We start from the raw sequence: 25,052 nt of genomic DNA on the forward strand, positions 1-25,052 counted from the left end.
CTATAAGCAAGATGATCTCGCTCAGTTAGTGCTCTTTACCAACAAGCATGCAAACATCCACTTCTATAATAACACACAGAAACGGAAACTACACACACACACACACACACACACACACACACACACACTTGCATGCATAAATGTCAGCATATTTGTGTGTGTGAGCAACAGTTACACAAGGTCACGCATAGAAAGATGTCGAATGATCTCACTCTCGCAAACATGAGTGCAATAAAAAATACCTGTGTGTGTGTGTGTGTGTGTGTGTGTGTGTGTGTGTGTAGTACCCTTCAGTTACATGAGTGATTCATGACACCTGACTGACAGTTTGTCGACTCCTAACCAGAGCAGCTTGTGTGTATTGAACAGCAACAGCTCCGACTATCGTTTCCTCAGAAAGACTTTATTAATTATTGACGGGAAAACAAGAACGACTCAGGATTTCTGTTTTGTTTTTGTTCTGTTTTGACCAACACTGTGTCAAAGAAAAACACACACAAACTGATTAAAGAAGAGGTGCTAATGGAGGATTATTCATCGTGAACCTCTCTCTTATTCCTCAATCTGTTGAAATGTTGAATCAGTTGGGTTCGTTAGGGCCTGAATAGCTTAGTGTCGGGACTTGGAGGCACTTTGATGTTATATATGATATATAGCACGTCACATGTCTGATGTTTGTCTTTTGTTATATTTTTCTTATTGTTTTTGTCATTATCTGACGTGATATTTTGTTTGGCGGTTACATTGTGCTATCTTTTGTAATGTTTTTTGTTTTACGAGGAACAAGTGTCTTGACTTGGATGCAAGAAAAATTTCAGAAGAGATTCTGACAATAAAAAGTACTCAGTTCAGTTCAGTTCAGTTCAGTTCAGTTTACTTTATTAAAACCCGTAGGTAGATTTGTTGTCTCATAAACATTGATGACAGCCTAGGACATACAGAAGACGAGTTAACACACAGGAACACGAAACAGACATGGGTACACTGGGTACTCAGAATTAAAAGCAGATAAGATACGACAAAATGATGATACAAAGGGACAATAAATAGGTTTAAAAACCAATTTTCAATAAATAGAAATAAATAGAGTCACAGGATAGAGTTTAGACCTTTAAAGTGCATTAGGACTGGTATTTAAAAGGGAAACAGCAGCAGGGACTAAGCTGCTCCTATCCACCTTTTTCCGAATGTCAAAAACGTAAGCCAGTTTTGCAGAAAATCTGTAAAACGCATGGATCATCACACCAACTTTTAACAATGGATATCTCACAAACTGACATCCTTGTTAAAAGCCAGCGTTAATAGATCCATGTGTTTACCGCAACTATGACGGCAACGACTGAAAACCATGGAAGCATAAACGTGCAATTCCAACCGGAAATGCAAAACTTCGGGCTTCCGGTTTTGACCATAGATGACGTTCGGCGGAAACTTGTGGATAGGCCTATAGCGTGTGGTCCTACTGTAGATCTCGGGACTATGAATCTCCGTCAGCAACTCAACTTTAAAAAAAGAACAGAACAGAAAAGAGGTGTGTGTGTGTGTGTGTGTGTGTGCTGTTGGACACAGTTGCAGATGTCACAATAAAAAAAGGTGGAGAGCAGGAAAACAGGAGAACAAGAGGAGTGAGTGAGTAAATTCTGCAGAAACAGGAATGATGATGATGATGGTGATGGTGGTGATGATGATGATACAGAGTGTGCGTGTGTTTGTCGGCTGCAGGAAAGAAGGAAGTGGAGAGGAAGGAGGGAGGGAACAGAAAGAAAAGAAAAGAAAGGAGAGCGGAGAGCTGGGAGCCACCGTGTGTCTTTGAATGGGGTCAGGGCATCGGGGGGAATAATGCATTTCCCTTCTCTTGCGCCAGGCGCTCCTTCCATTACGGCTGGAGAAGAGACATTGTGTCCACACTCTGATTACCACTGATCCATGCTGATGACTCTGTTGGCGGATTATCTCAGTTAGTATCAGCCATCTGTTACTGTGTGTGTATGCGTGTGTGTGTGTGTGTGTTTAAGTGTGTGTGTGTTGAAGGGGCAAGAAGGAGAAAAAAAAAAAAAGGGGCAGCAGGATTGAGACACACTGGGGGTTGAATAGTTTGAGGCTGCCACACACACACACACACAGGGGCAAATACACACACACATACATACACATACAGTACACTTCTATAGGCACATGTCTTGTTTAAAAAAAAAGAAAGAAGCTGCACGTGTAACCGAGCACCGTTAACACGCACGCACAAGACAAGACACACAACACCGCAGAAAAAAAAACAAAACAAATGCATGATGTAAGGGGCCACATACTAAGCAGGCACACACACAGAGACACACACACACACACACACACACACACATATGCACACACATACACACACTCCTTTGTAACAGTGCTGCCCTCCTTTCAGATGATCCTGACATGTGAAGGCTCCTATATGAAGGCCACATGCAATCATAAATCCGCAGTGTAGCTGTTTATAGCAGCGACACTATCTCCTCCTGAAGGGGCCGTGCACATCCAGCCACTATTAGCTTGCACACACACACACACACAGAGACACACACACACACATGCATGCTTGTGTTGACAGCTGGGTGCTGCTGCTGTGTGTGTATGTGTGTGTGTGTGTGTCTGTGAATGTGGCGCTGGAGGAACACGTCTTATAAATCATAGTTCAGCTATTTGCATAAATTCTCCCTCTCTCTCCTTCTTGCATATGGAAACAGAGAGAGAGAGAGAGACCTGCTGTTTTATTTTTTTATGTTTTATTATTTATTTATTTTTTTCCTGGTTCGCTCCGTGTTGATTGGCCGCTGCTTGGTTGGTTGTTGTTGTTTCGAGTCAAATTGATTTAGCCGTTCACGGAGATTATATTCTTTGCCTTATGCACATCGTCGTCGTCGTCGTCGTTCATCGTTGCCACTGTGGTTGTTGCCTGTTAATTACCTATAAAATCAAGCTAATTCTGATGCTAAATCCATTTTAATTTCTCCTGATTAAGTCGGGATTGGATCCTTAAATACCTCGGCGCTCCATTATTATTGTTGCAATCATTGTGGCTCATGTGTATGTGTATATATATATGTGTGTGTGTGTATATTCTGTGTTAGAGCGCAATCTTATTATTGTTATTAGATTTAATTGCACTAAGTGATCGGTTTGTAGTTGTCAGAGGAGGAGGAGGAGGAGGAGGAGGAGGAAGAAGATGGACTTGCCTTGCAGTCATTTTTTTTATCATCCCAGAAAGAAAAAGAAGAAGAGGAGGAAGAAGAGGAGGAGGAGGAGGCCCTTTGAGAGATTGTGAGAGATGAGAGGAGGAGATGAAGGGAGGAGGAGGAGGAGGAGGGATCTGCTTTACACCTCTGCAAAGAAGGGATTGCTTTTTATTTTTTTAGTTGTTGTTTGTTAGGTGATGGAGGGAGGAGGAGGAGGGGAAGGGGGGATCAATTCTGTTCACATCATCACGTTTTGACAAGGCGAGGCATTAAGTGCAGATATTGAGAAACGACAGGAATGCTTTACAGCCTGTCCATCTCCTCCACTCCTCCTTTTCCTTTTCCTCTTCTTTTTCTTTTTTTTTTTTTACATCCACAACAAAAATCAGTGTATTGTCTTGCTCATCCTTCCTCCTCCTCCTCTCCTCTCACCTCCCTCCCCCCTCCCCTCCTCCTCTCCTCTTCAATCTTTCTATCCATTTTCTGTCTCTTCTCCCCCCCTCCTCCTCTCCTCCTCTCTCTCTTCCTCTCTCTCTCTTTCTGAAAAGGTAGGGAATGATCCGCTTCACTTACCAGCTGACACCACATAAGCTCGCTCGTCCTCTGAGACACGAGCCTTTTGTTTTCCTGTACATTATGATAATTATGAAGGGCCACAGCTCCTCTCCATTTTCATCACACTTCTAATGATACTTCCTTTTTTTTCTCACTCTTTCTTTCTTTCTTTCTTTCTTTTTTTTTTAATCTTGTGCAAGATCCTTTTCTCATGTTTCTTTATTTTTTTTTTATATGTATGTCTCCTTTTCCACCCAAATCTGACATTTAAAGGGTGACAGCTGAAGTGAAGGAGCGCAGAGCGTGTCAGCCGTTCGTTCGTTCGTTCATGCAACAAAATGTGCCACAGATCAGACTGAGACACTTCCTCGTTGCTCGTTTATTAATCGTTAGTATATATAATAATAATAATAATGATCTATAATCTGCTTCTTTGCATGAGAGAGGAAGAGAGAGAGAGAGAGGAAGGCCTCCTCTCCTCTCCTCTTCCTCGGGACCTTTGACCTTGCTCGTAATTACCTCCGACTCGATTCAACGTTTCTTTTTTTTTTGTTTTTTTTGTTTTACCTTTTCATACTGCAGCAGTGGCAGTCATGGCTGCCCAAGTCCGATGGCACACCAGCCTCCTCCTCCTCCTCCTCCTCCTCCTCCTCCCCGTGGACTGCAGCAGGTTTTCTTGTCATCTGTGCCTCTCCCTCTCCCTCTCTTTCTCTTTCTCTCCCTCTCTCTCTCTCTCTCTCTTGTCAGTGTTGCTCCTGGCGAAAGGCTGATACTTGATATTCAGAGGATAGCAGCTTTTGTCTCAGAGATTTAATCAGTGGCTCTGCTCCCACTGCAGAGGAGAGGGAGAGAGGGAGAGAGAGAGAGAGGGAGGGGAGTGGGGGAGAGGGGGAGAGGGGGAGGTGGCAGGAGAGAGGGAAGATAGAAAAAAGACAGAGAGAGAGAGAGAGAGAGAGAGAGATGGAGGCAGAGACTGTTTATGTGTAATGACACAATAACAAAGCCTGCCTGTAAAACACAATCTGCAAACTGTGCTTTTGAAGGGGATTTTCAGTCCTGGATTAGTGTCAGGCAGAGGGAGAGAGGGAGGGAGGGAGAGAGAGGAAGAGATAGATAGAAAGAGAGGAAGAGAAGGAGAGAGAGAGGGGGGAGAGGGGGAGAAAGAGGGAGAGAGGGATGTGGAAAAGGAGACGAGAGGGAAAAAGAGTCAGGTTGATGTGATAGACAGCCGAGGTGATTGTGTGTGTGTGTGTTGTGTCTGCAGTGGGGGTTGAAATGTGTGAATGTGCACCCACTTGTGTGTGTGTGTGTGTGTTTATGTGTGTTTTGACACTCTTTTCTATTTATTTGCCTGCACAAGTTAGCAGCTCCGTGGGCAACAGCCACTTTGTGTTGGGAAAAAAAAAGAAAAAAAGAAAAGACGAGGGGATTAAAGTTGAATAATGCAAGTAAAATATTTGGCCAAATGTTGTTTCTTTTTGTGAAAAGGGACAAGGAGGAAGAGGAGGGAGGGGAGGAAGAGGGGGGGGTTGTTTGATAATGGCCGGCATTGCGCGACTGATAATGGACAAGCCACAGTGTGTGTGTGTGTGTGTGTGTGTGTTGCGTTAATGCAGCCATCATCATCTAAAAGCCTCTCCATTTAGTCTGAAGGGACTCGGGAGCAGCGGCGTCTTTTAAAGGCCTCAAAGAAGAAGCTCTTAAATTCAAATGACATTCCTTTTCATCAAGGAGGGTGTAAAGGGATCCTGCTTGTCAATTGTCAAACGCAAAAAAAGGTGTGTGTGTTTTGTGTGTTTTGTGTGTGTGTGTGTGTGTGTGTGTGTGTGTAAACGTGCGCCACCGACCAAACAACCGACTAACCATGTGTGAGAGAAAGAAGGAGAAAAAGCGACAAAGTGTGGTGTGTTTTGTCCTTTTTTTTTGTTTCTGCAAACTTCAACTGAGTTCTTCAGACTGTCCCATTTCAGCACACACACACATACGCACACACACCAACAGACACACACAAAAAAACGTACTTTGTGTGTGTGTGTGTGTGTGTGTGTGTCGTCTCCTTAAAGATGTCGTCCTCCTTCCCACCTCATATAGAATCAATAGAGGCTCTGAGCCAGTGAGCATGGCTAAATAGAAATATTGTTCAGGGGAAGTGAGATGTGAAAGGAAAAGTGTCAGGAGTTGTGTGTGTGTGTGTGTGTGTCTCTGTGTGTGTGTGTGTGTGTGTGTGTGTGTTTGAACATGTGTGTGTGTGTGTGTGTGTGTCTGTGTGTGTGTGTGTGTGTGCTCTGCTATTGTAACCCTGCTGATTGGATTGTGTTTGACAGATATGGAGTCTGGAGAGCGGCTGGCCTCCCCAGCGCCCACCCTGTCTGCTGCCGCTGCCGCTGCTCGCACCTCCTCCCCCGCGGCCTCTTCCTCCTCCTCCTCCTCCTCGTCTTCGTCGTCATCCTCCTCCTCTTCCTCCTCCTCCTCCTCCTCCTCTTCGTCATCCCCTGCTCCCCACTCCAAGAGCAGCCTGGCCCCGAGCCCCTCAGCACTGGGATCCACACTCAGCACCTCTGGTAAGAAAACACACTTTTTTTTTTTTGTGTAATATTTTCACAAAAACAAGCAACGAACCATACAGCACAGACAGAGCCAAACTGCAAAATAAAAAATACACTCATTCACATTCACATACATGAATTGCACATCACTGCAAAAACTCAAAATCTTTCCATGAATATGTGTCTAAATGTCTCATTTCTGGTCAAAACTAATCTCTTTCCACTTAAAATAAGACTCCTCACCTAAAAATGTACTTGTTTTTAGATCATTTTCACTTGTTTCAATCAAATTTTCACTTGAAATAAGTAGAAAAATCTTTAATCTTTAATAAGAAAGAAAAACTTGCTCCATTATCGGATTCTTCTACTTATTTCAAGTGAAAATATGCTTGAAAGACGTAAAAAGTGTCAAAAAACAAGCTACTTTTCTATGTGATGAGTCTTATTTTAAGTAGAATGAGATTTGTTTTGACTAGAAATTACATTTTGACTAAAAATAAGACAAACATTCTTGGTAAGATTTTGAGGTTTTGCAGTGATCATACAACATACAAACATTTGCATGGGGACTATACTGAGAAAAGGAGAAGAGAGAGATAAAAAATGAAAACAAATGATAAATTGCATGCTTTTTTTATAGCATGCACACCTATTTACTCATATATCACAAATAATTTGAATTTTTTTACTGGGAAGTCTGGAAAAAGTATGGAATTTGGAAATTTCAAATGTGTAGGAACGCTGTATTGATGAAGGCATATTTTGCCCGGTCGCTCCTTTCTGCAGAAGGTCAACAAGGTCACCAGGAAGGTTGTTCAGGAAAGGTTACCAGACAGACACTATAAAACAAGTTGTCACTGCCCTTTAATGAGGGAACTGAGATGTTCCATAGGAAAAACCTTGAATATTTCCCTGTTCCACTGTGTGACTGATAGGTGGTTTGTCTTTAACCCATTGAAACAAAACACATCTCCTCTCTCCATCAAAAGAAGAAGCTTGCCCATTAATGTACATGTCAGCTGTCCAGCAGGTAATGAGAGCTGCCCCTTATGTACATATATATATTCAAAAGAAATAAGATTGTGCACCGAGATAAAAAAAAAATACCAACACACAACCAGAAACAGTTTCTATGTAACTGTCAGAAAACACGCCAAATATGGCCGCCCTCGTGTCTGGATAGCATTCAGACTCCTGCTCATTTCATTTCTTTATCATGAAAAATGAGTTTCCCCCCAGTATTAATTATACAGTTATTTTACTGCCTGTGTGAATACACCTCTCTCCCAGCTACAAGGATTTTTTTTTTTTTTTTTTTTTTTTTTCTGACAGCTTGGGTTTGCAATTGAAAAAAAAAAAAAAAAAGCTGCTGCATTAATGAATCCCAAACAATTAGGAGGGCTCTTTTGTGTGAGAAACACACACATGCTTCGCCATGTCTCCTGACAACCTTCAGCTTCTCTGGCTCCAGCTGCCTCAGAGTCAGGCTCAGCACGACACTGTGCATCGCATGTGTGTGTGTGTGTGTGTGTGTGTGTGTGTGTGTGTGTGTGTGTGTGTGTGTGTGTGTGTGTGTGTGTGTGTGTGTGTGTGTGTGTGTGTGTGAGGGACAGAGAGAGAGAGAGAGTGAGCGCCTCTGCCTGCATGATTTAACATTTGTCAGCCACTCAGTGTCTAGTCGGCCCTGTCCAGCATCCAGCCTCCTTTTCTCTATGTATTGGTCAAAGCCATTAGGCAAAGAGGAGGAGGAGGAGGAGGAGTGTGTATTGTGTATGTTTGGTAGGTTTAAGTGTGTGTGTGTGTGTGTGTATGTGTGTGTGTGTTTGTGCATGTGTTTGTATCTCTTTGTGTCTTTCAGATATCCCTTGTGAGAGCGAGTGAATCATTTGCTCATACTCTCTTTCCCCTCATCTCTCAATGTCTTGCTGTGTTTTTTTTTTTTTTTTGTTGGCCTACTATAAACACACACACACACACATAGATGCACACGCACACCGACACACATAAACGATGATTGCACTGAGCAGGAAATAGCATATCCAGCTTTCTCCGTGATTGTTGTCTTTTCTCTCTGTTACGAGAAGAGGAGGAGGAAGAAGAAGACGGCAAAATGAAAAATAAAGCCTCTTGTTTTGTCAGTGTTGCCCCAAAGAAGAAGAGGAAGAAGAAGCCATTAGGAGCATCTTCTCCATCCTTATGCATTATACATCCCTCTTATCGCTCTGTGCCATTACGTGTGCTCAGATTTTCTAGATAAGCGATTTTTGGGGCCTGAGCGTCAAATGAAATGCTGAGAGGCAGTCTGTTAACTCTGAACTTCTGCTGCTGCTGAGCCGGGTCTTGATTTGCAGACTGCAACTCAAACATATGTACAGAAAGAATACAGAGACAGGGAATAGGAATAAGAATAAGAACGAGTCGAAAGTGTTGAAGAGGGGAGAGAAAACAATCTCATGCAGAACAACAGGGAAGTAGGTAACATCAGTAATTACACATCAGGCAGATAGAAGATCACACGTCATTGAGTCAAGGTCCTTTCACCAACCAACGTGCTTCAGAAAAAAACAGAAAAAACAAATCTGAAGAGCGTTAAAGAAGCGAGCACAGACTCCGTTAGTGTGTGTTTGCGTGTGTGTGTGTGTGTGTGTGTTGTGCACGCGTGCGCGCTCATGTGTCATTGATGAGGATATCACTTGGAGAATAAAAAAAAAGCTGATCGGCGCTTGTAGCACTCCTCTCCTTCTGGGATCAACTCACGGATGCAATTAACTTAAATCTGTCTGTGGAAATTTGATTGACTGCAACAAACAACAAATTAATCCCCCTTCGGCAGCATCCAAACATGAAAAAAGCAGGCGGTGCAGTTTGTCAGAGAGGAGGAAGGATTGAAACAGAATGAGAAAGAGGGTGAGGGAGTGAGAGAGAGAGAGAGAGAGAGAGAAGGAGAGAGAGAGAGAGGGAGTAGGTAATCCTAGGTATGTCTTTCCCCTCGTTCTTTTTCTCGCTTCAAATTTTTTAAGATTTAATTATTCGCCTTCTGGAAGCTGCATTAATATTGAAAAGGCATTTGCAGATGTCACTTTGTGTTGCCTAGAAAGGAGAGAGGGTGGAGGGTTGGTGGTGGTGGTGGTGGTGTTGGGGGGGGGGGGGGGGGGGAGTGGGGGGGGGGGTGAATGCTGCTGCTGCTGCTGCTGCTGCTGTGGCTCTCTGGCCTTTTTCTTGGGGGTTGCGTTGCAGTCGTTTATCTTCGTATCCGCTGGCGAGGCGGCGGCGGCAGCGGCGCTCTACATATTCAGCATATTCTAATGACATTCAGGAGAAGGAGAAGGAGGCAGATCTCGCCCCTCTCGTCTTGTCTTGTCTCATAGTCGTTGTGGTGGTGGTGAGGGGCCTCGAAGCAAACACAAAAGGGCCAACACCCCCACCACCACAACCACTGAACGTACTCTATTTTTAAAAATACTTTATTGTAGGGCTGCAACTAACGGTTATTGTCATTATCGATGAACCTGTCGAAACGATTAATCGGTTAGTTGTGATCTGATGACGTCCTCAAATGTCTTGTTTTGTCCACAAACCAAAGAGAGACTCAGTTTATTGTCATAAAGGAACAAAGAAACCAGAAATATTCACATTTAAGAAGCTGAAATCAGAGAATTTTGACTTTTTTTTTCTTAAAACTGATCATTCGATTATCAAAATAGTTGACGATTAATTAAATAATCGATTATTGTGCAATTAATCGATCAGTTGTTGCAGCTCTACTTTATTGCAAAGCATCGTTCATTGCCTTCACATGCACAATCAATCTTTCCAATCTCTTTGCATCTTTGTGCACAGTAATACTCACAAAGTAAAACAACAGAAATGAATGCGAACAGACAAACTGAGGTGCCAACCAAATTAGGGTCTCTAAGAGAGAAAGAAAAAGAAATATATCCTTATATAATCCTTAATTTGATCCAATATAGCCATTGTTTTGATCAGCCTTTCTTTACTTATTACCCACCTACTTATAAAAGTTAGTCTTTCCATATCCAAACTTTGTTCTGTTGTTACCCCCATGCTCTTCATTTTGGTGAACTTGGTTGTTTCCGTGCTTTTGGTCCTGAACCTACTCTTATAATACGTCACAGTGCTGCTGGCATCCACGCACACACATGCACGCACACATGCACGCACACATGCACATGCACCACCAAATAAACCCCAAACAGTTTGATTCTCACTTAAAAATAGTCTGTGAGATGCATCTGTATAATGTGTTCAGTCACAGTGTCGGGGTGTAAAGTCGCCCTCTGGATAATTAGATCCCCGGACGGCATTAGTTCAGAAAACACAGCTCCAAGTGTCACTTTGTTTTTACATTTTTCAGTTTTTTTTTGTGCCTCGTGTGTGTGTGTGTGTCTGTGTGTAAGTGTATAGTAGTTTGACATTTTCATCTGCATTGTGCACAACACTTTTTCCCTTTTCTTCAGTCATCACTTTTTTTTCTTTTTTTTTTCTTCCATGTGTATTACCTGGCTTATGCAGAGGCATCAAGCGGGGCCCTGCTCTGCTTTTCTGGAATAGAAATTGAATTTGCATGAAATATGCTCACACCAAATTGCATCTGACTCTGGGAGGAGGTAATACGTGACAGTCGCCCCTGCCAGAAATGATTGTGCTCAGGAAAACGCTAGACGACGATGATGTTGATGAAGTATTCTTCTGTGCTGAAATTGAATGCCAAAAGGAGAGGAGAAGGAGGAGGAGGAGGTTTCGCTTTTTTTTTTTTCTTTTTTTTTTTTACACCTCATATACACACACAGCCACACTTCCTCTTTCTAACAGAGAAGATCCCGTCTTTGTCACTGTGCAACATTTTTCTGACACTCAGTTTAAACTGAGGAAACAGAAACATACAAAATACCCTCGATGCTGAAATTGGATTACGACAAAACGCTGTGTAGTTTTAAAACGTGAACTGTATCGACACGAGCATCAGTCTGAAGCAACAGTCTGTCTGTCACTACACACACACATACACACACACACACACACACACACACACACACACACACACACACACACACACACACACACACACACACACACACAGAGGAAGAAGAGCACAGCTGCCTTTTTAAAATTAGCCGCGGCGGCGGCGTAGCGCTCGGTGAAAAGCTAAAGAATCTGAAGCTAATTCTTACACAAACAGAAGACGAGTCGTTGTGTGGTTTTAATTCCTCCGTAGTCGGGTGGATAAGAAGCGACACCTTCTTCAAAAGCTGTTTAAATCTGGTTTTTACACCCTGTCGATTCTTACATCAAGAGCTCAGGGAGGTAATTTGAGAACAATGTTCTCAAGTCTACACAAATAAACATATACCAAACTAAAAAAAGGAGGGCGATGAGTTGTGCTAAAAGGTGCGACAAACAGCTGTCACACTGCACTGGAAAAGGAAACATAGACACATAATATTACTACGTTTATGGGCTATTTTTAGTCCCCACAGCTCAAAGCCAAGTCTTCTTTTAATTTAGTGAAATAGGAGCGATTATCAGTGTGTGTGTTTCGTTTAATGTTGTTAATGCTTCCAACAGATTTGGTGAAAACACAAAAAGATGGAAGATGTCGTAGGATTAAAGCAATGAGAGACCATTTTCAGGCAAATGCTGAAAAACTGCCACCGTCAGGAACGCACATCAGCGGTTTTACATGTATTTACCTCTAAAACAACTCTGTGTGGTAACGTTGTGTTATTATCTCATAGCGTGGTGAATGTGCAGGTCACAACTTGTCCACCAGAGCGTTGTGGAGTTGTTGGATTGTGTGTTTGATGAGTTTGATGAGGGAAACCAAGAAATCCCATAATGAGCCTCCGTAGCGTAGCTCTGAGCAGCTCACAGCTCGGCTCGGCGCTTCTAAACATAGCTTGCACCGACAATTAAAGGTAACGGACCTACTGCTATGACTATAGGGATTATGGCAATGGCCCAGTTTGCCAAAATGTTGAACTATCCCTTTAAGTATAATGAGATTTGTTTTGACTAGAAATTACATTTTGACTAGAAATAAGACAAATATTCTTGGTAAGATTTTGAGTTTTTGCAGTGCAGAAACCAAAGTGAGAGAGTGACACAGAGACATTTGTGGTTCAAAAAACAAGATGTCTCAAATCCTACAACACTCGTCTCCACTCGATGTTGTTTCACTCTGTAAACACACACAACAACACACACGCAACAAATGCAGCAATCTGAAAGCAGGTTGATGTGAACATGTTTGTCTCTCTGTACTGTTTCCTTCAGGCCGTCTGTTTGGAGCAGCGGGAGGAGAGCAGCCCTTCATCGGCTCCACGTTGTCAAGTGCCTTCCCTCTGGTCAACCACCCTGCCTTCGGAGCCCTGTACACTGCTGGAGCGGGCCGGCCCGAGTTCGGAGGCCTGGGCTCCCTGGGCATGTCAGCTGCTCTGGCTACACACCCACAGCTGGGAGCCCTTTCTGGTGAGACACTTTGAGACTTCTTCTTTCAATGGTCTTTTTTTTAATTGATGACAGAGTATTGTTTATTGTATTCTTTGGATCCACATTAGTCTACATAATGATGCAGACTTTTCTTCCTGGGGTCCACATTAAATCAAACACTTATTCCAACAATACAGTGTTTATACATAAAATAATTTATCCTGAATATATAAACAAGATTATAGAAATGCATATTAAGTAGTACAAAGTAAATGAGTTAACATGATCAAGAGGAATAATATAGCTTTTTACACGATTATCAAATAGTTACATGATTATAGACATGACATGATCAAGAGGAGTAATATAGTTTTTTACATGATTATAGAAGAGTATACATGAGATAACCTAAAGCGTAAATATTCAACGCAGGTGTACTAACATGCTTGAATTCAACTTGACATGATTGCCTAATTTAGTAGTGGTCTATTGCAGTATAATATTATGACGAAACACAGCTTCTCTCAGTTTCATTTTAAAACTGGACATTCCCGTCGTTGTGATCCAGTATGAGGCGAGACTGTTCCAGTGAGCTACTGTACAGCTCTATACATAACTGACCTTTTGAGTGCATTGGTTCTAGGTAAAGGGTATGTATAAGACAATCACTGTACAGGTAAAAAAAACATGGGGTGCTACTCAGAAATTATTGTTGAAGGTTCCTCATAGAATACCAAAAAGGGGCGTCATATCTTGTAGAATTTGTTCTCTGATCCCCGAATGAGACACTGACTTCTTATTTATATATTTGGAGCTAAATGAGAGCAGCTGAGATAGGCTCCAGCTCACCCGTGACCCTAGTGCAGGATAAGCGGTATAGAAAATGAATGAATGAATAAATGAGAGCACATCTTCATCCAGTGTTGTGCCTGAACGTGTTCAATTAACTCATTATTATTTGGGGCGAACGTGAACTGAACGTACTGTGTTTCCTCTTGTTGAACGTTATTGTGAACGCGTTCATTCCGGCGCTCTCTCAAAGTTTGACTTCGTTCAGGAGTATGTGCCAGATTTCCATACTGTAGAGCCTTCTGGGCAAAACACATTGTAAACAGGTGTTAATATGTAGTGGAAAAACCAGCCAATCTGGCAACACCTATCAGCTGTTTGGATCAGCGGCGCTGGAAGAGGCGGAGTGATACAGCGCGTTGCATCGCTGTCTGTGTGGAGGAATACTGACCCAATTGGTTAGTAAAAGATAAACGGGGGTTAGAGAGGGAAGGCCAAGTCATTTGACATATTTGAGAATTTTATAAAATAGTAACGCAATAGTTACTTTTCCTGGTAATTACTTTCTTTTTTTTGTAATTTATTTTTTATTGACATTCAGAAACAGACATTCGCAGCATATACATCATGTGAGCATACTTTTTGCATCTGTTGTCTGCCCTAAATGCCGAAATAGTATTTTAGTTTATATCCAAGTTATGAGAAGAAAAACTTCCAACCATAACAACAATTGAAACAAACAAACAAACAAAAAAACTATGTACTGGTAGGGAGTGATCTTTCTCTTCTCTTTCTTTTTCCCAGTATGATGTAAATTTCTCCAATTTGTGATTAACAAAAGCTGTTATCTTTTCCATTTTATAAATGTCCATTGTGATATCCATCCATATATTTATGGTATGGGCTGGTAATTACTTTCATCACGTCCTAACTCAGTTGGGGAAAGTAAAGTAGTAACTATAACTAATACTACTGGTTAAAACTGCAAAAATAATTGCTGTCTGTGGTTCGATATGGCCTGAGGCAATAATTTTGAAAAATAATAGCTTGCAGCAACATATCGAAAGAAACTATGAACTGAACTAGTTCATTTTAAAATTTGTGAACTGAACTTTGAACTAGTTCATCTAGAAAGTGAACTTTCCCAACAACACTGTCCTCATCCCTGTCCTCTTCCTCCTCTTCCTCCTCCTCTTCCTCCTACAGAGTGGTGGCGAGCTGCTGAAGCTCACGGTCGGGGAGCTGCTGCCTTCCTCCCCTCTTTCATCGGCTTCCCTCCGTTCTTCACCCCCCACATCCAGCCCAACCACAGCGCCAGTCCTGTTCAGATCAGGATGCCGGGCAAGAACAGCCACAGCCCGGCCAAAGGTACCAAACACACAAACACACAAACACACAAAACCTCCTATCCTCCATCTCTCCTCTGTCTCCTACGGTGGCCCTGAGGTGCAAATCACAATGGCAAAAACAGAAAACACAACAGCAAAAAGAGAAAACACAACGGCAAAAGTTGTTTTTTCTCTTTTTGCTGTTGTGTTTTCTGATTTGCTGTTGTGATTTGTACCTCAGGGCCACCGTAGTCTCAGTCTCCTTCCTCCTCCACCTAAATCCACTTTGTCCTGTGATGAGATTTGTCTTTTTCTTAAACCCATTTAATGACTTTCAGTCCTCACTTAGTGATTCTGTCAGCCTCTCTCTCTCTTCGCTGCTCGTCGTAACGTAATCTCTGGTTTCTTGGACTCTTTAATTTCACACGGTATCTTTTAATTTATCTTTTTTTTATTATGTAAACCGCTCGTGTTGCAGGAGGCCTGTGCCTCGGTTTTCTGGCAGCTGGCATGATGTCTGATGAGATACATCATGTATAAATCAATATTTTTATTAGAGGCCTTACTCCGCTCTGCAGATACTTTCAAGATATTTCATTATCCCACCGTGAAACAAAGTTCTCAGGGAAAAAAAGAAAAAAAAAAAGACAGAGCCGGTGAGTTGATGCAGTGGATCTGTTTTGTGTTTTTTTTTAACCAGGGGTGAACGGGGCGGTCAACGGCAGCGGCGTCCGTCCTCCCACCACACAATCAGGGAGCTTCTCCGCGAGTCCAGCTCCCGTTCAGGCGTCGACGAAGCCGACCAAAAAGAGCTCGACCCCCTCCAACAGCCACCGCAGCAGCCCGCTGAGCAACCCGGCGCCCGAGCCGCTGGAGAAGCCGGTCCAGAAGACTAAAGAGAAGGTCAGTAGGGACGTCACGGTTAGACATTTTCTTGGTACGATTATCGTCAGAGAAATAATTACGATGTTACGATTATCACGATTAATATGCACAGGGTATCCGCGGGGTCTTGAAAAGTATTAAAAGGTGATAAATCAATTTTGGGAAAATTAAGACCCTTAAAAAGTATTAAAAAGTCTTTTCACGACTTTATAAAGTCTTAAATTTTGAAGGTATTTTTTCTGAATTAGCTGTCCAAGAAGTTTGAGTCCTAAAAAATATTGTGAACATTGTTTTGGTTTTTTGAGAGTGGAGCAATGTTTTTTTTATTTTTTTATTATAAACTTTTCCTTTTATTTATTATCCCAGCCTATTTTGAATACTGTTGTATCGTAGTGGTCTATAGTCTTTATCACAAACTAAAACTGTTAAGTTAAAAGTGTCATTGATGTAAATGGTTACAGCTTGAAGTGGCGGTGAGGTATTGAAAAATATTGATATGGTCTTGAAAAAGTCTTAAAAAGGTATTAGAATTAACTTCAAGATTCCTGTATATACCCTGATGCACTAATTAATTTCACAACACTATGAATGTGTAAAATCAAATATAGTCAAAATATAATTACATTACTCATTGTTTACACAAAATATTTCAAGTATCTATTAATATATGACCAATTCTTAATCCCCCAGGGGAAATGTTTGAAATATTCAGGTCATAAATTGTCATCTATACCAAATGTTTGCGTTTATTTTAAGTAAGTAAGTAAGTACATTTTATTTGTATAGCACTTTTCGTAGAAGGGGTTCACAAAGTGCTTCACAACAGTCAGGAAATTGCATTTGTACAGTACAGGGAGTAAAACAAGAATACACAACACAGAGGAGCATAGAAACATAAAAACCTGACAGTATAAAACAAAATTAAGACAAAACCCCAGAAAACCCACCCCTACATAAAAGCTTGTCGGAACAGCAGAGTTTTCAGATCCTTTTTCCATCCATTTTAATCGTTTTTTGTTTTGTTTTGCTTTTTTTTTTTTATTAAAAATGACAGGCTACCATTTAAATTCCTACCAATTCAATGTTACGTTAGATAAATGGATCAGTATCTGTGCATTTACCTTTATTTTGGCGCCACATCTGCCGATACGGTTCCAACAAAACATCATCTTTTTGGGAAAGTAACGGTATTTAGGAATCTTTACGATTCAGCGAAGCTCACTCTTTGTTTTGTTTTGTGTTGAACTTTCAGAAGCCACGGAAGAAGGCGGCGGCAGCAGCAGCAGCGGTGGCGGCGGCGGCGGCGGCGGACGCTTCTGCGGCGAGCAACAGCGAGTCGGGCTTGTCCTCGGACAGCTCGAGTGACGGCTCGCTCAGCAGCGACCTGGAGGACCTGGCAGAGGAGGACGACGAAGACGACGACGACGACGAGGAGGAGGACGAAGAAGAGGGCAAACAGAGCGAATTATCAGACGCCGAGAAGCGGACGAAGAAGAAAACAAAGGTAGAGTAGATAACGCAGAGAGAGAAAAACTGAAACGATGATGAACAGACACATGCAGACACAGTGGTCACATATCAAACCCACATTTGAAAACCTGCCACAAACCATCCATAGAGACTTATTTTTATGGCTTAGAGTGTTTCCATGTCGTTTAGTTGCGTCCTTTTGTTTTCCTTTTTGCTGCTTTCCTCTTTATTCGCGGCCAAAATTCACTAGTTGCGTCATTGCGTAACCTGATGATTCAGTCAATTTATTTTTCCTTTTCCCCCCCTCTTCTCTTTTTTCTCAGATTAAAATGCGTCCAAAGTAGCAAACAGGCGATCTAGGAGTAACTTCATAGAGAAATAAAACACACACAGATAGAGCACAGATACAATGAGACAAACCTATTACACGCAGTTTATTAATAGATTTTGACTGACAAATGATCGAGTTTCAGGATGCAATCAAATAGGTACCGCACCTCATTCAGGCAGGATCTGGCACAAATTAAAGGGATACTTCACCCAAAATCGATAATTCACCAATCATCTACTCACCGTCATGCCAAGGAAGGGTTTGGAGAACTTTCTTTGGAGAGTCATCAAAACTCTTTAGGAGTTCCAGGGGGGGTCCGGCTGGCAACGGATTTTCATATAATGGCAGCGGATAGAGTTCACTTTTGAATGGTCCAAAACACACACTATGAAACATCCAGATACCTCCATACTGCTCATCTGTACTGACCCAAGTGTCCTGAAGCCGCCACATGGAAAAGTTGTTCGGAAAAATGTATTTGATCTCAGTTTTTATCCTTGTTGTAGCAGTAGCTCCCAGTGGCTGTTGATGTTTGTGCACATGCACGAAATTTACTGCGAGATGTTTGTTCATCGTTGTAAACCATTGGATGTATGATGTAAACATGGAAGAACCAGCCACTGGGAGCTACTGCTACAACAAGGATAAAAACAGAGATCTTAATGTTTTCCTAACAACTTTTCCATGTGGCGGCTTCAGGACACTTGGGTCAGTACAGACGAGCAGTATGGAGGTATCTGGATGTTTCATAGTGTGTGTTTTGGACCATTCAAAAGTGAACTCTATCCACCGCCATTATATGAAAACCTGTTGCCAGCCGGACCCCCCCTGGAACTCCTAAAGAGTTTTGATGACTCTGAGTCAAGTTCTCCAAACCCTTCCTTGGTATGACGGTGAGTAGATGATTGGTGAATTATCGGTTTTGGGTGAAGTATCCCTTTAAGCGCTGCGTGTGTTTGTGTGTGGCTTCATTCACTAAAACTGTCTGCAAAATGATGAGTGAATTGACCCTTTGTCATGTCCCGCCCTCCACGGTTACTGTTGCTAGGTTGGACAAACAATGGTCACGAAAGGGTTAACTCCCATTGGAAACCATTGAAAATTAGGCAGATTTAAATTGCTTGTAAGGAAAATTTTAATTAACTTATACATCAGAAAAATGGTGTCCGTAATAGAAGAGAGACGTGGCTAAAGAGCGATTGAACGGGCATTACACTACTTTTCTGAAAAGTTTTGGTCACTCACTAGTAGGGCTGTCAAAATTGCTCCAAAATGACGTTCGAATATTCGTTCTAAAAATAACACATAATTCGAATATATTCGAATATCTAATTGCGCATTATGCCAACAGGTGGACAAACTAGTACTACTTGTATAGGCTTTTTTTTTCAATTTTAACATCTTTGACAATGCCCAGGACATTACAAAATGAACTGGCTCGCGGCTCTCCCGCCCCCTCTAACTTGTGTGAGCAATTAAAGGTCCCGACTCTTGTCTGTAGCCTATAGACAGGCTTCATTCAGTGATTGAAGCGGTGCCGATTCCGTGGGCGCTCCGGTGCACGAGGGGAGGGAGGGGGGGGGGGGGGGGGGGGGCATTTCTCCGTGCCGCGCCTCGGCCACTCAGCTGTGTGTCTGTGGGTAGCTCATGAACACCGGTCCCGCCGGTGGTCGCGGTCCTTCTGTGGTTCGGGTAGGTGATGCCGGTCTGCTTTGGCCCAGAGACCATCAGATTTTACCGCGGGAGGACTTTGGGGAGGACACGGTGTTGCTCCAGATGAAGACCGGGCGGACTGTCGGCTGAGAGCTTCCTGTTTCTGCTCCGAGCTGCTGGAGCCTCGCGGGTGAGAGCAGAGCAGCTGCTGCATCCACATGCAGAACTCCGTTTGCAGAAGCTGAGTTATGTTAAAACACAACTGAAAATATTGTAGCGACCCCGCAGTAATGTTGTTGTTATGATGTCTGTGATTTCTGACTGACTATTAGCGTATGGTTGGATGAGAAACGGGGCCGGGGTGAGTGTGAGGAGGAGCAGAGGAAAAAGTGAGACATAACACAAACTTATCTGACAGCTCTCACTTTTTCCTCTGCTCCTCCTCACTCACTCACTCACCTACACACACACACACACACACACACACACACACACACACACACACACACACACACACACACACACACACACAGGACTCTGTCCTCCTCACACTCACCCCGGCCCCGTTTCTCATCCAACCATACGCTACCTGCCCGTACACATTCACAGTCAGTCAGAAATCACAGACATCATAACAACAACATTACTGCGGGGTCGCTACAATATTTTCAGTTGTGCAGTTGGCTATTATAAATAATGAGCGATGAGCCCGGCCATCATACAGTGCGCCCGCTGTTTTATTTAGGCCTTTTTTTTCTTTTTTCGTTTTTTTCCCCACTGTTTATTTAATATTCGAATATTAATTTTCACATTCGAATCTCGTGTTTTTTTTAATATTCGAATATATATTCGAATTTAGAATATTCGTTGACAGCCCTACTCACTAGCTAGCTAGCTAACATTAGCTACTAGCTAACGCTTAATCTGCGGCGATCTCTCGTTTCTCCTCGTAAATTCAAAAGACATTAGCAACGGTAAGTTAACGTAACGTTTGCTAGATAACTTTGAAGGTTAAAGTAATATGTAGGGCTATAATGTCTTGGGGAATGGGATAAAAAATGACTCCAGGAATACGTTCCGGATATCGTGAGTTGCTATTGCAGGTACCCAGGCACACCTTTTAACCATATTGAAAAATTAAAAAGTAGTTTTTGCCGAACGAATTGCTGTCTGCCTATCTAGTTTCATACAGTTTCATCGCAGGGTTGTCCAACCTTAGAACGTTGCGGGAGAAGCGCTCTGATTGGTGGATCAGCAGACCAATCAGAAGGCCAACAAAGGGTCAATTAAAATAAATTATCATGCCACGAGGCTATTCTTTGTTCTAACAGCTCTCTGCCCCCCCTCTAGGTTTTGGCACAGAGCACTGGAACTGCAAAGACTGACAGATCTCTCGGCGGGGAGCCCCAGGACAAGAAGCCCACCCTGCTGCCCTTCCCCGGCTCCGCCTCCCCCCCCATCCTGTCCCAGGCGTCCCGGTCCCAGCAGCAGCAGCAGCAGCAGCAGCAGCAGCAGCAGCACTTCAGCGTGATCCAGTCCACGGGCCTGGCCGCCAACGCCAAGCCGCTGGCGCTGCTCACTCAGCCGCGCAGGGAGTCGTCCCCGTCCTCCTCCCCCATCGCCCTCACCACGTCTCCCAAGGCGCGCTCCTCGCCCAAACCGCCCAAACTGCTGCCCCCCCCCTCCTCCTCCTCCTCCTCCTCCTCCTCCTCCCCCTCCCCGCAGCACCTGCCCCTCTCCCTCTGCTCCTCCCCGAAGCCGCTCTCCGTGCCCTCGCCCCCGCACTCCACCGCCACCTCTACTCTCCCGCCGCCGCCGTCGTCTACCTCCCCGAAGCCCTTCGGCCCGACCTCGTCCGTGACCAGCAGCTCCCAGAAGTCATCGGCCAAGCCCAAACCTCAGCACGCCAGCGTCGCCACCGGCGCCGGCGCTGCCAAATCCAACAAAAGGAAACTGCTGGAAGCTTCGCTGGCTCAGATCAATGAGTTCAGGCTCAAACAGGTAACAATGTCATTATTATTATTATCATTATTAGGGATGCCACGATTACTCGATTACACAATTAATTGCGATATTAAGCGCTACGATTAATTGACCGTAACGTTTCTGAATCGGTCGCAACACTCCAAAATTAACATCTGGTATAGATGACAATTGATGACTTTTTTTTTTAAACAATTCTCCTGGGGGATTAATGATTGGTCCTATCTAAATATATACTTAAAGGTGCCACATGTAAGAATGTGGACAAAAACTTTACGTTACTGCAGTCAAATTCAAAACAAAGCGATCTGGTTTTTTCTCCCAGCCGTAAATTCAAAACATAAACATGATTTGCAGTCTGCAAAAAAAGATTTTTAATGCGAATACTCTGGCTGTACTATTGTTGTTGGTGAGTTCATCATGTTATATGAACATTATTCCTGAATCTCTGTCACATATTAGGAGGATTTTACGGCCAGTTGCTTTAGATTTCTTACATATTGTACCTTTAAATATACAAATACAAATAGTGAGTCATAGTAATTATATTTTGACAGTTAACATAAGTCATAAAAGGCCAAACAAAGCTCAACTGGGTGTTGGAAATTTATTTTCTCTTTTCTCATTCACCGACACCTTATAGAATTAAAGAAATAAAGGAAACTTTTTTTTTTCAAGCATGTGTTTATTAGTTTTGTTTGCAATTTACAGTAAATCAAACAGGACATTCTTACAAGCAATAATGGAAACTTTTAGACCTACAAGGAGTGTTCATGTGATTTTACACATTCATAGTGTTGTGAAATCAATTAACGCGTAATAATCGTGATTATCGTAATATCGTGATACATTCTCTGACAATTATCGTACCAAGGAAATCTGTAATCGTGACATCCCTAATACGACGACTACATCCACACACTCAGAAACAGAAACACTGTGAGACTCAGATGAAGCTTTAGTGAACAAAGCTGTTCCCAAATTGACAGTAATGAATTTATCCACTGGAGTTGAGTGTGCAGTTAGATTTGCACTGATGTTTCTCTCTTTTTCTTCTTCATCACCACGACACAATAAAAAAGAGCAGCTCTTTTAATCTGGCGGCCATTTAACCACATTTAACAGAAGATCTAAGCAGCAGCAGCAGCAGCAACACAGACAGATTCAGACCTGTTGTACAATAAAGCTGCAAACTCAATTAGAAACATGATGTAATATTTACTTTTTTTCCTCTCTCTCTCTCTGTTTTGCTGCTCTGCATTCACAAAAGGTGAGGATTTATTTAGCATCATGTTCCAAAGGGGCCTCTTTAAAATTATAAATGGCCTTGAGCAAACTCTTAACTCCTGCAGAGAGAATCGTTGTTTTGTGCCGTTTTTATTTGTAGGACACAGAAAAGAAAAAAACCAAAAACAAAACAGAAACCAGAGCAGTTAAACATCTTAATGCTATGTTGTGTTGCTGGTGAGACGGTGTGGCGGTTCCTGTGATAACCTTGGGACAGGAAAGGAGTTCAGAGTCAGTGAATGTTTTGTCAGTGTCAGCTATAATTAATGCCTACACCTGTACAAACAGGTGCTTACTAACAACATCATGGCTCCAACATCCTCCAGCCTTGTACTCAGTGTTTAGACTCTTAAACAAGGTGACGTGGCGTCTTCTTCACACTTTATCTTAGTGCTCACACACACATCTAAACAGTATATATGTGTTTTATTACATTATTGGATGAACAGTGTCAGTAGGTCAACTCCTCCTCCTCCTTCCTGAGTGTTGGACAAACTGTTGCTGCTGCAGCTCAAATACAGTGTTGTGAAGAAGTATTCCCTTCATATTTGTCACACTTAAATGTTTCAGATCATCAAACAGATTTTAATACACAGCCTCTCCAAAAAACAAAGTCACACACTCTAATATTTTTCTGTTGGATTGCCTTTAGCTTTGATTACAGCACGCATTCACTGTGGCATCGTTTCGATAAGCTTCTGCAATGTCACAACATTTATTTCTGTCCAGAGTTGCATTAATTTTTCAAAGATTATCAACTTTGAAAACAACAACTAATTGATTAATCGAACAATAATCGATTATTAAATTAATCATCAACTATTTTGATAATCGAATAATCGTTTGGAGTAGTTTTTTAAGAAAAAAAGTCAGAACTCTCTGAATATTTCTGGTTTCTTTGTTCCTTTACGACAATAAAACTGAGTCTCTCTTTGGTTTGTGGACAAAACAAGACATTTGAGGATGTCGTCTGGTGGTTGAGAAACACCGATTGACATTCTTAACATTTTTTAACATTTTATTGACCAAACAACTAATCAATTAATCGTTTAAATAATTGACAGGTTAATCGATAATAGAAATGATGATTAGTTGCAGCCCTGGTCTGAACTCTGTGGTCACATTGGACCACATTTCTTCCTTGAAAACTCTCCTTCCAGTTTTTAATAATGCGTTGGACAGTTCTTAACCCAGTTTTAGTCGCCTAGATGTTTTATTTGTTTGATGCATGACAATAATGTGACGCTTCTGAAATCGATTAACATCTTTTCCACGACCACAGGATGTGTCTTCTAAGAAATGAGAAGCGACTGACTGCATCAGTTAGGGTTAAACAAGTTGTTGCCAGCTGAAACGTCATCATCCCTGCAGTAATTATCCAATGGGAGGCTCTGACCTATTAACTTAGTTAAATCCAGGTGGTGGCTTTTGTTTTGGACGGGTAGTGTATTGTGACAACCCAAAGTAAATATTAAATGCAGTTTAAATGCATAAAATGCATTGGCTCCAGACTGATAGATGTCAATGATTTTATTTTAAGTCTGTTCTTGTGCCGTTTGAGATCTTTGAGCCTCAGTTAAAGTGATTTTACTGATTCAACAGGTCTGGGTGTGGAGAGTGAAACTGAACTGAGAATTAAAAGTTAAAGGTTTATCACAGTTAGTTAATGATTTAACAAAGAGAGGGGGCCAGCAGGTAGGTTTGGATATGGCTTATTTCTCCTTAATAGATGAAATCATGATTTAAAAAACTGCATTTTATATTGACTTGGATTATCTTTGTATGATATTAAAGTTTGTTTGATGCGTTTAAACATTTTAAGTGTGACAAATATGCAAAAAAGAAATCCGTGCTGTATGTGGCATCACGTTCAGACTTCCTTTAATATAAAGCTCATTAAACTCTATGATCTATGAGCTCTGCTGGTTTTTTTGCAGCTCTGGACAGTTGATGAAATGTTTTTACTTTCATTGTCATTCTGCTGCAGACTGAGACTCTGCACGTGCGCTGCTGTATTATTTATATCATCGGGTATTTCAGATGAAATGCTATAACAACTGGCATTTTTTATTTTTTGCTCCTGACTGCACAAATCCCCCCTCGTCCCCCTCCTCCTCCTCCTTTTCTTCAGATGAAATATGAATGATAGCGTAATAATCAATAAGCTAAATCTATTGAGAAAAGCTTATTCTGTGAAAATCATTTCCACCCCCCACCCCCACCCCACCTCCTTTCCTTTCTTGTTTTACCAGTGTAGTGAAGTTTACAACGAGCTAAATTCCCCTCGTGGTTTCAGGACTGTTACTGTATTTCATGGTCTGTGAAATTGATTTGTTTCACTTCATATCACATCCAGTTGAAAGTGCAACGTTAAAGTCTGAACCTGCTTCTTTTTTTCTTTTTTCTTTTTTACTTAAACACAGATTGAACCAAAAAGTTGTCATCATCAGTGTTGGAAAAGAGAAAAAAAGAGAAAACACACACACATACAGTACTGTAACGATGATGATGATGAAGCTTTTCAAATGTGCAGACACAGTAATTATAATTTTTAAAGAGA

General features: G+C 42.1%; 1 protein-coding gene across 6 annotated transcripts in view; it reads left to right on the top strand.

The window, feature by feature from the left end:
- baz2ba (bromodomain adjacent to zinc finger domain, 2Ba) overlaps positions 1-25,052 on the top strand; it is a 117,145-nt gene that overhangs the window by 46,377 nt on the left and 45,716 nt on the right. For all 6 annotated transcript variants that reach the window (XM_083994958.1, XM_083994956.1, XM_083994957.1 and 3 more), the window contains 6 exons: positions 6,095-6,331; positions 12,611-12,805; positions 14,762-14,923; positions 15,584-15,786; positions 17,021-17,272; positions 20,573-21,223. In XM_083994958.1, the coding sequence (XP_083851084.1) occupies positions 6,097-6,331; positions 12,611-12,805; positions 14,762-14,923; positions 15,584-15,786; positions 17,021-17,272; positions 20,573-21,223 (1,698 nt within the window). In that variant the 5' untranslated portion in view covers positions 6,095-6,096. The remainder of the gene's footprint in view (positions 1-6,094; positions 6,332-12,610; positions 12,806-14,761; positions 14,924-15,583; positions 15,787-17,020; positions 17,273-20,572; positions 21,224-25,052) is intronic.

Source organism: Trachurus trachurus (genome assembly GCF_905171665.1).
Source record: "Trachurus trachurus genome assembly, chromosome: 3".
In the NCBI taxonomy this organism is placed as follows: domain Eukaryota; kingdom Metazoa; phylum Chordata; class Actinopteri; order Carangiformes; family Carangidae; genus Trachurus; species Trachurus trachurus.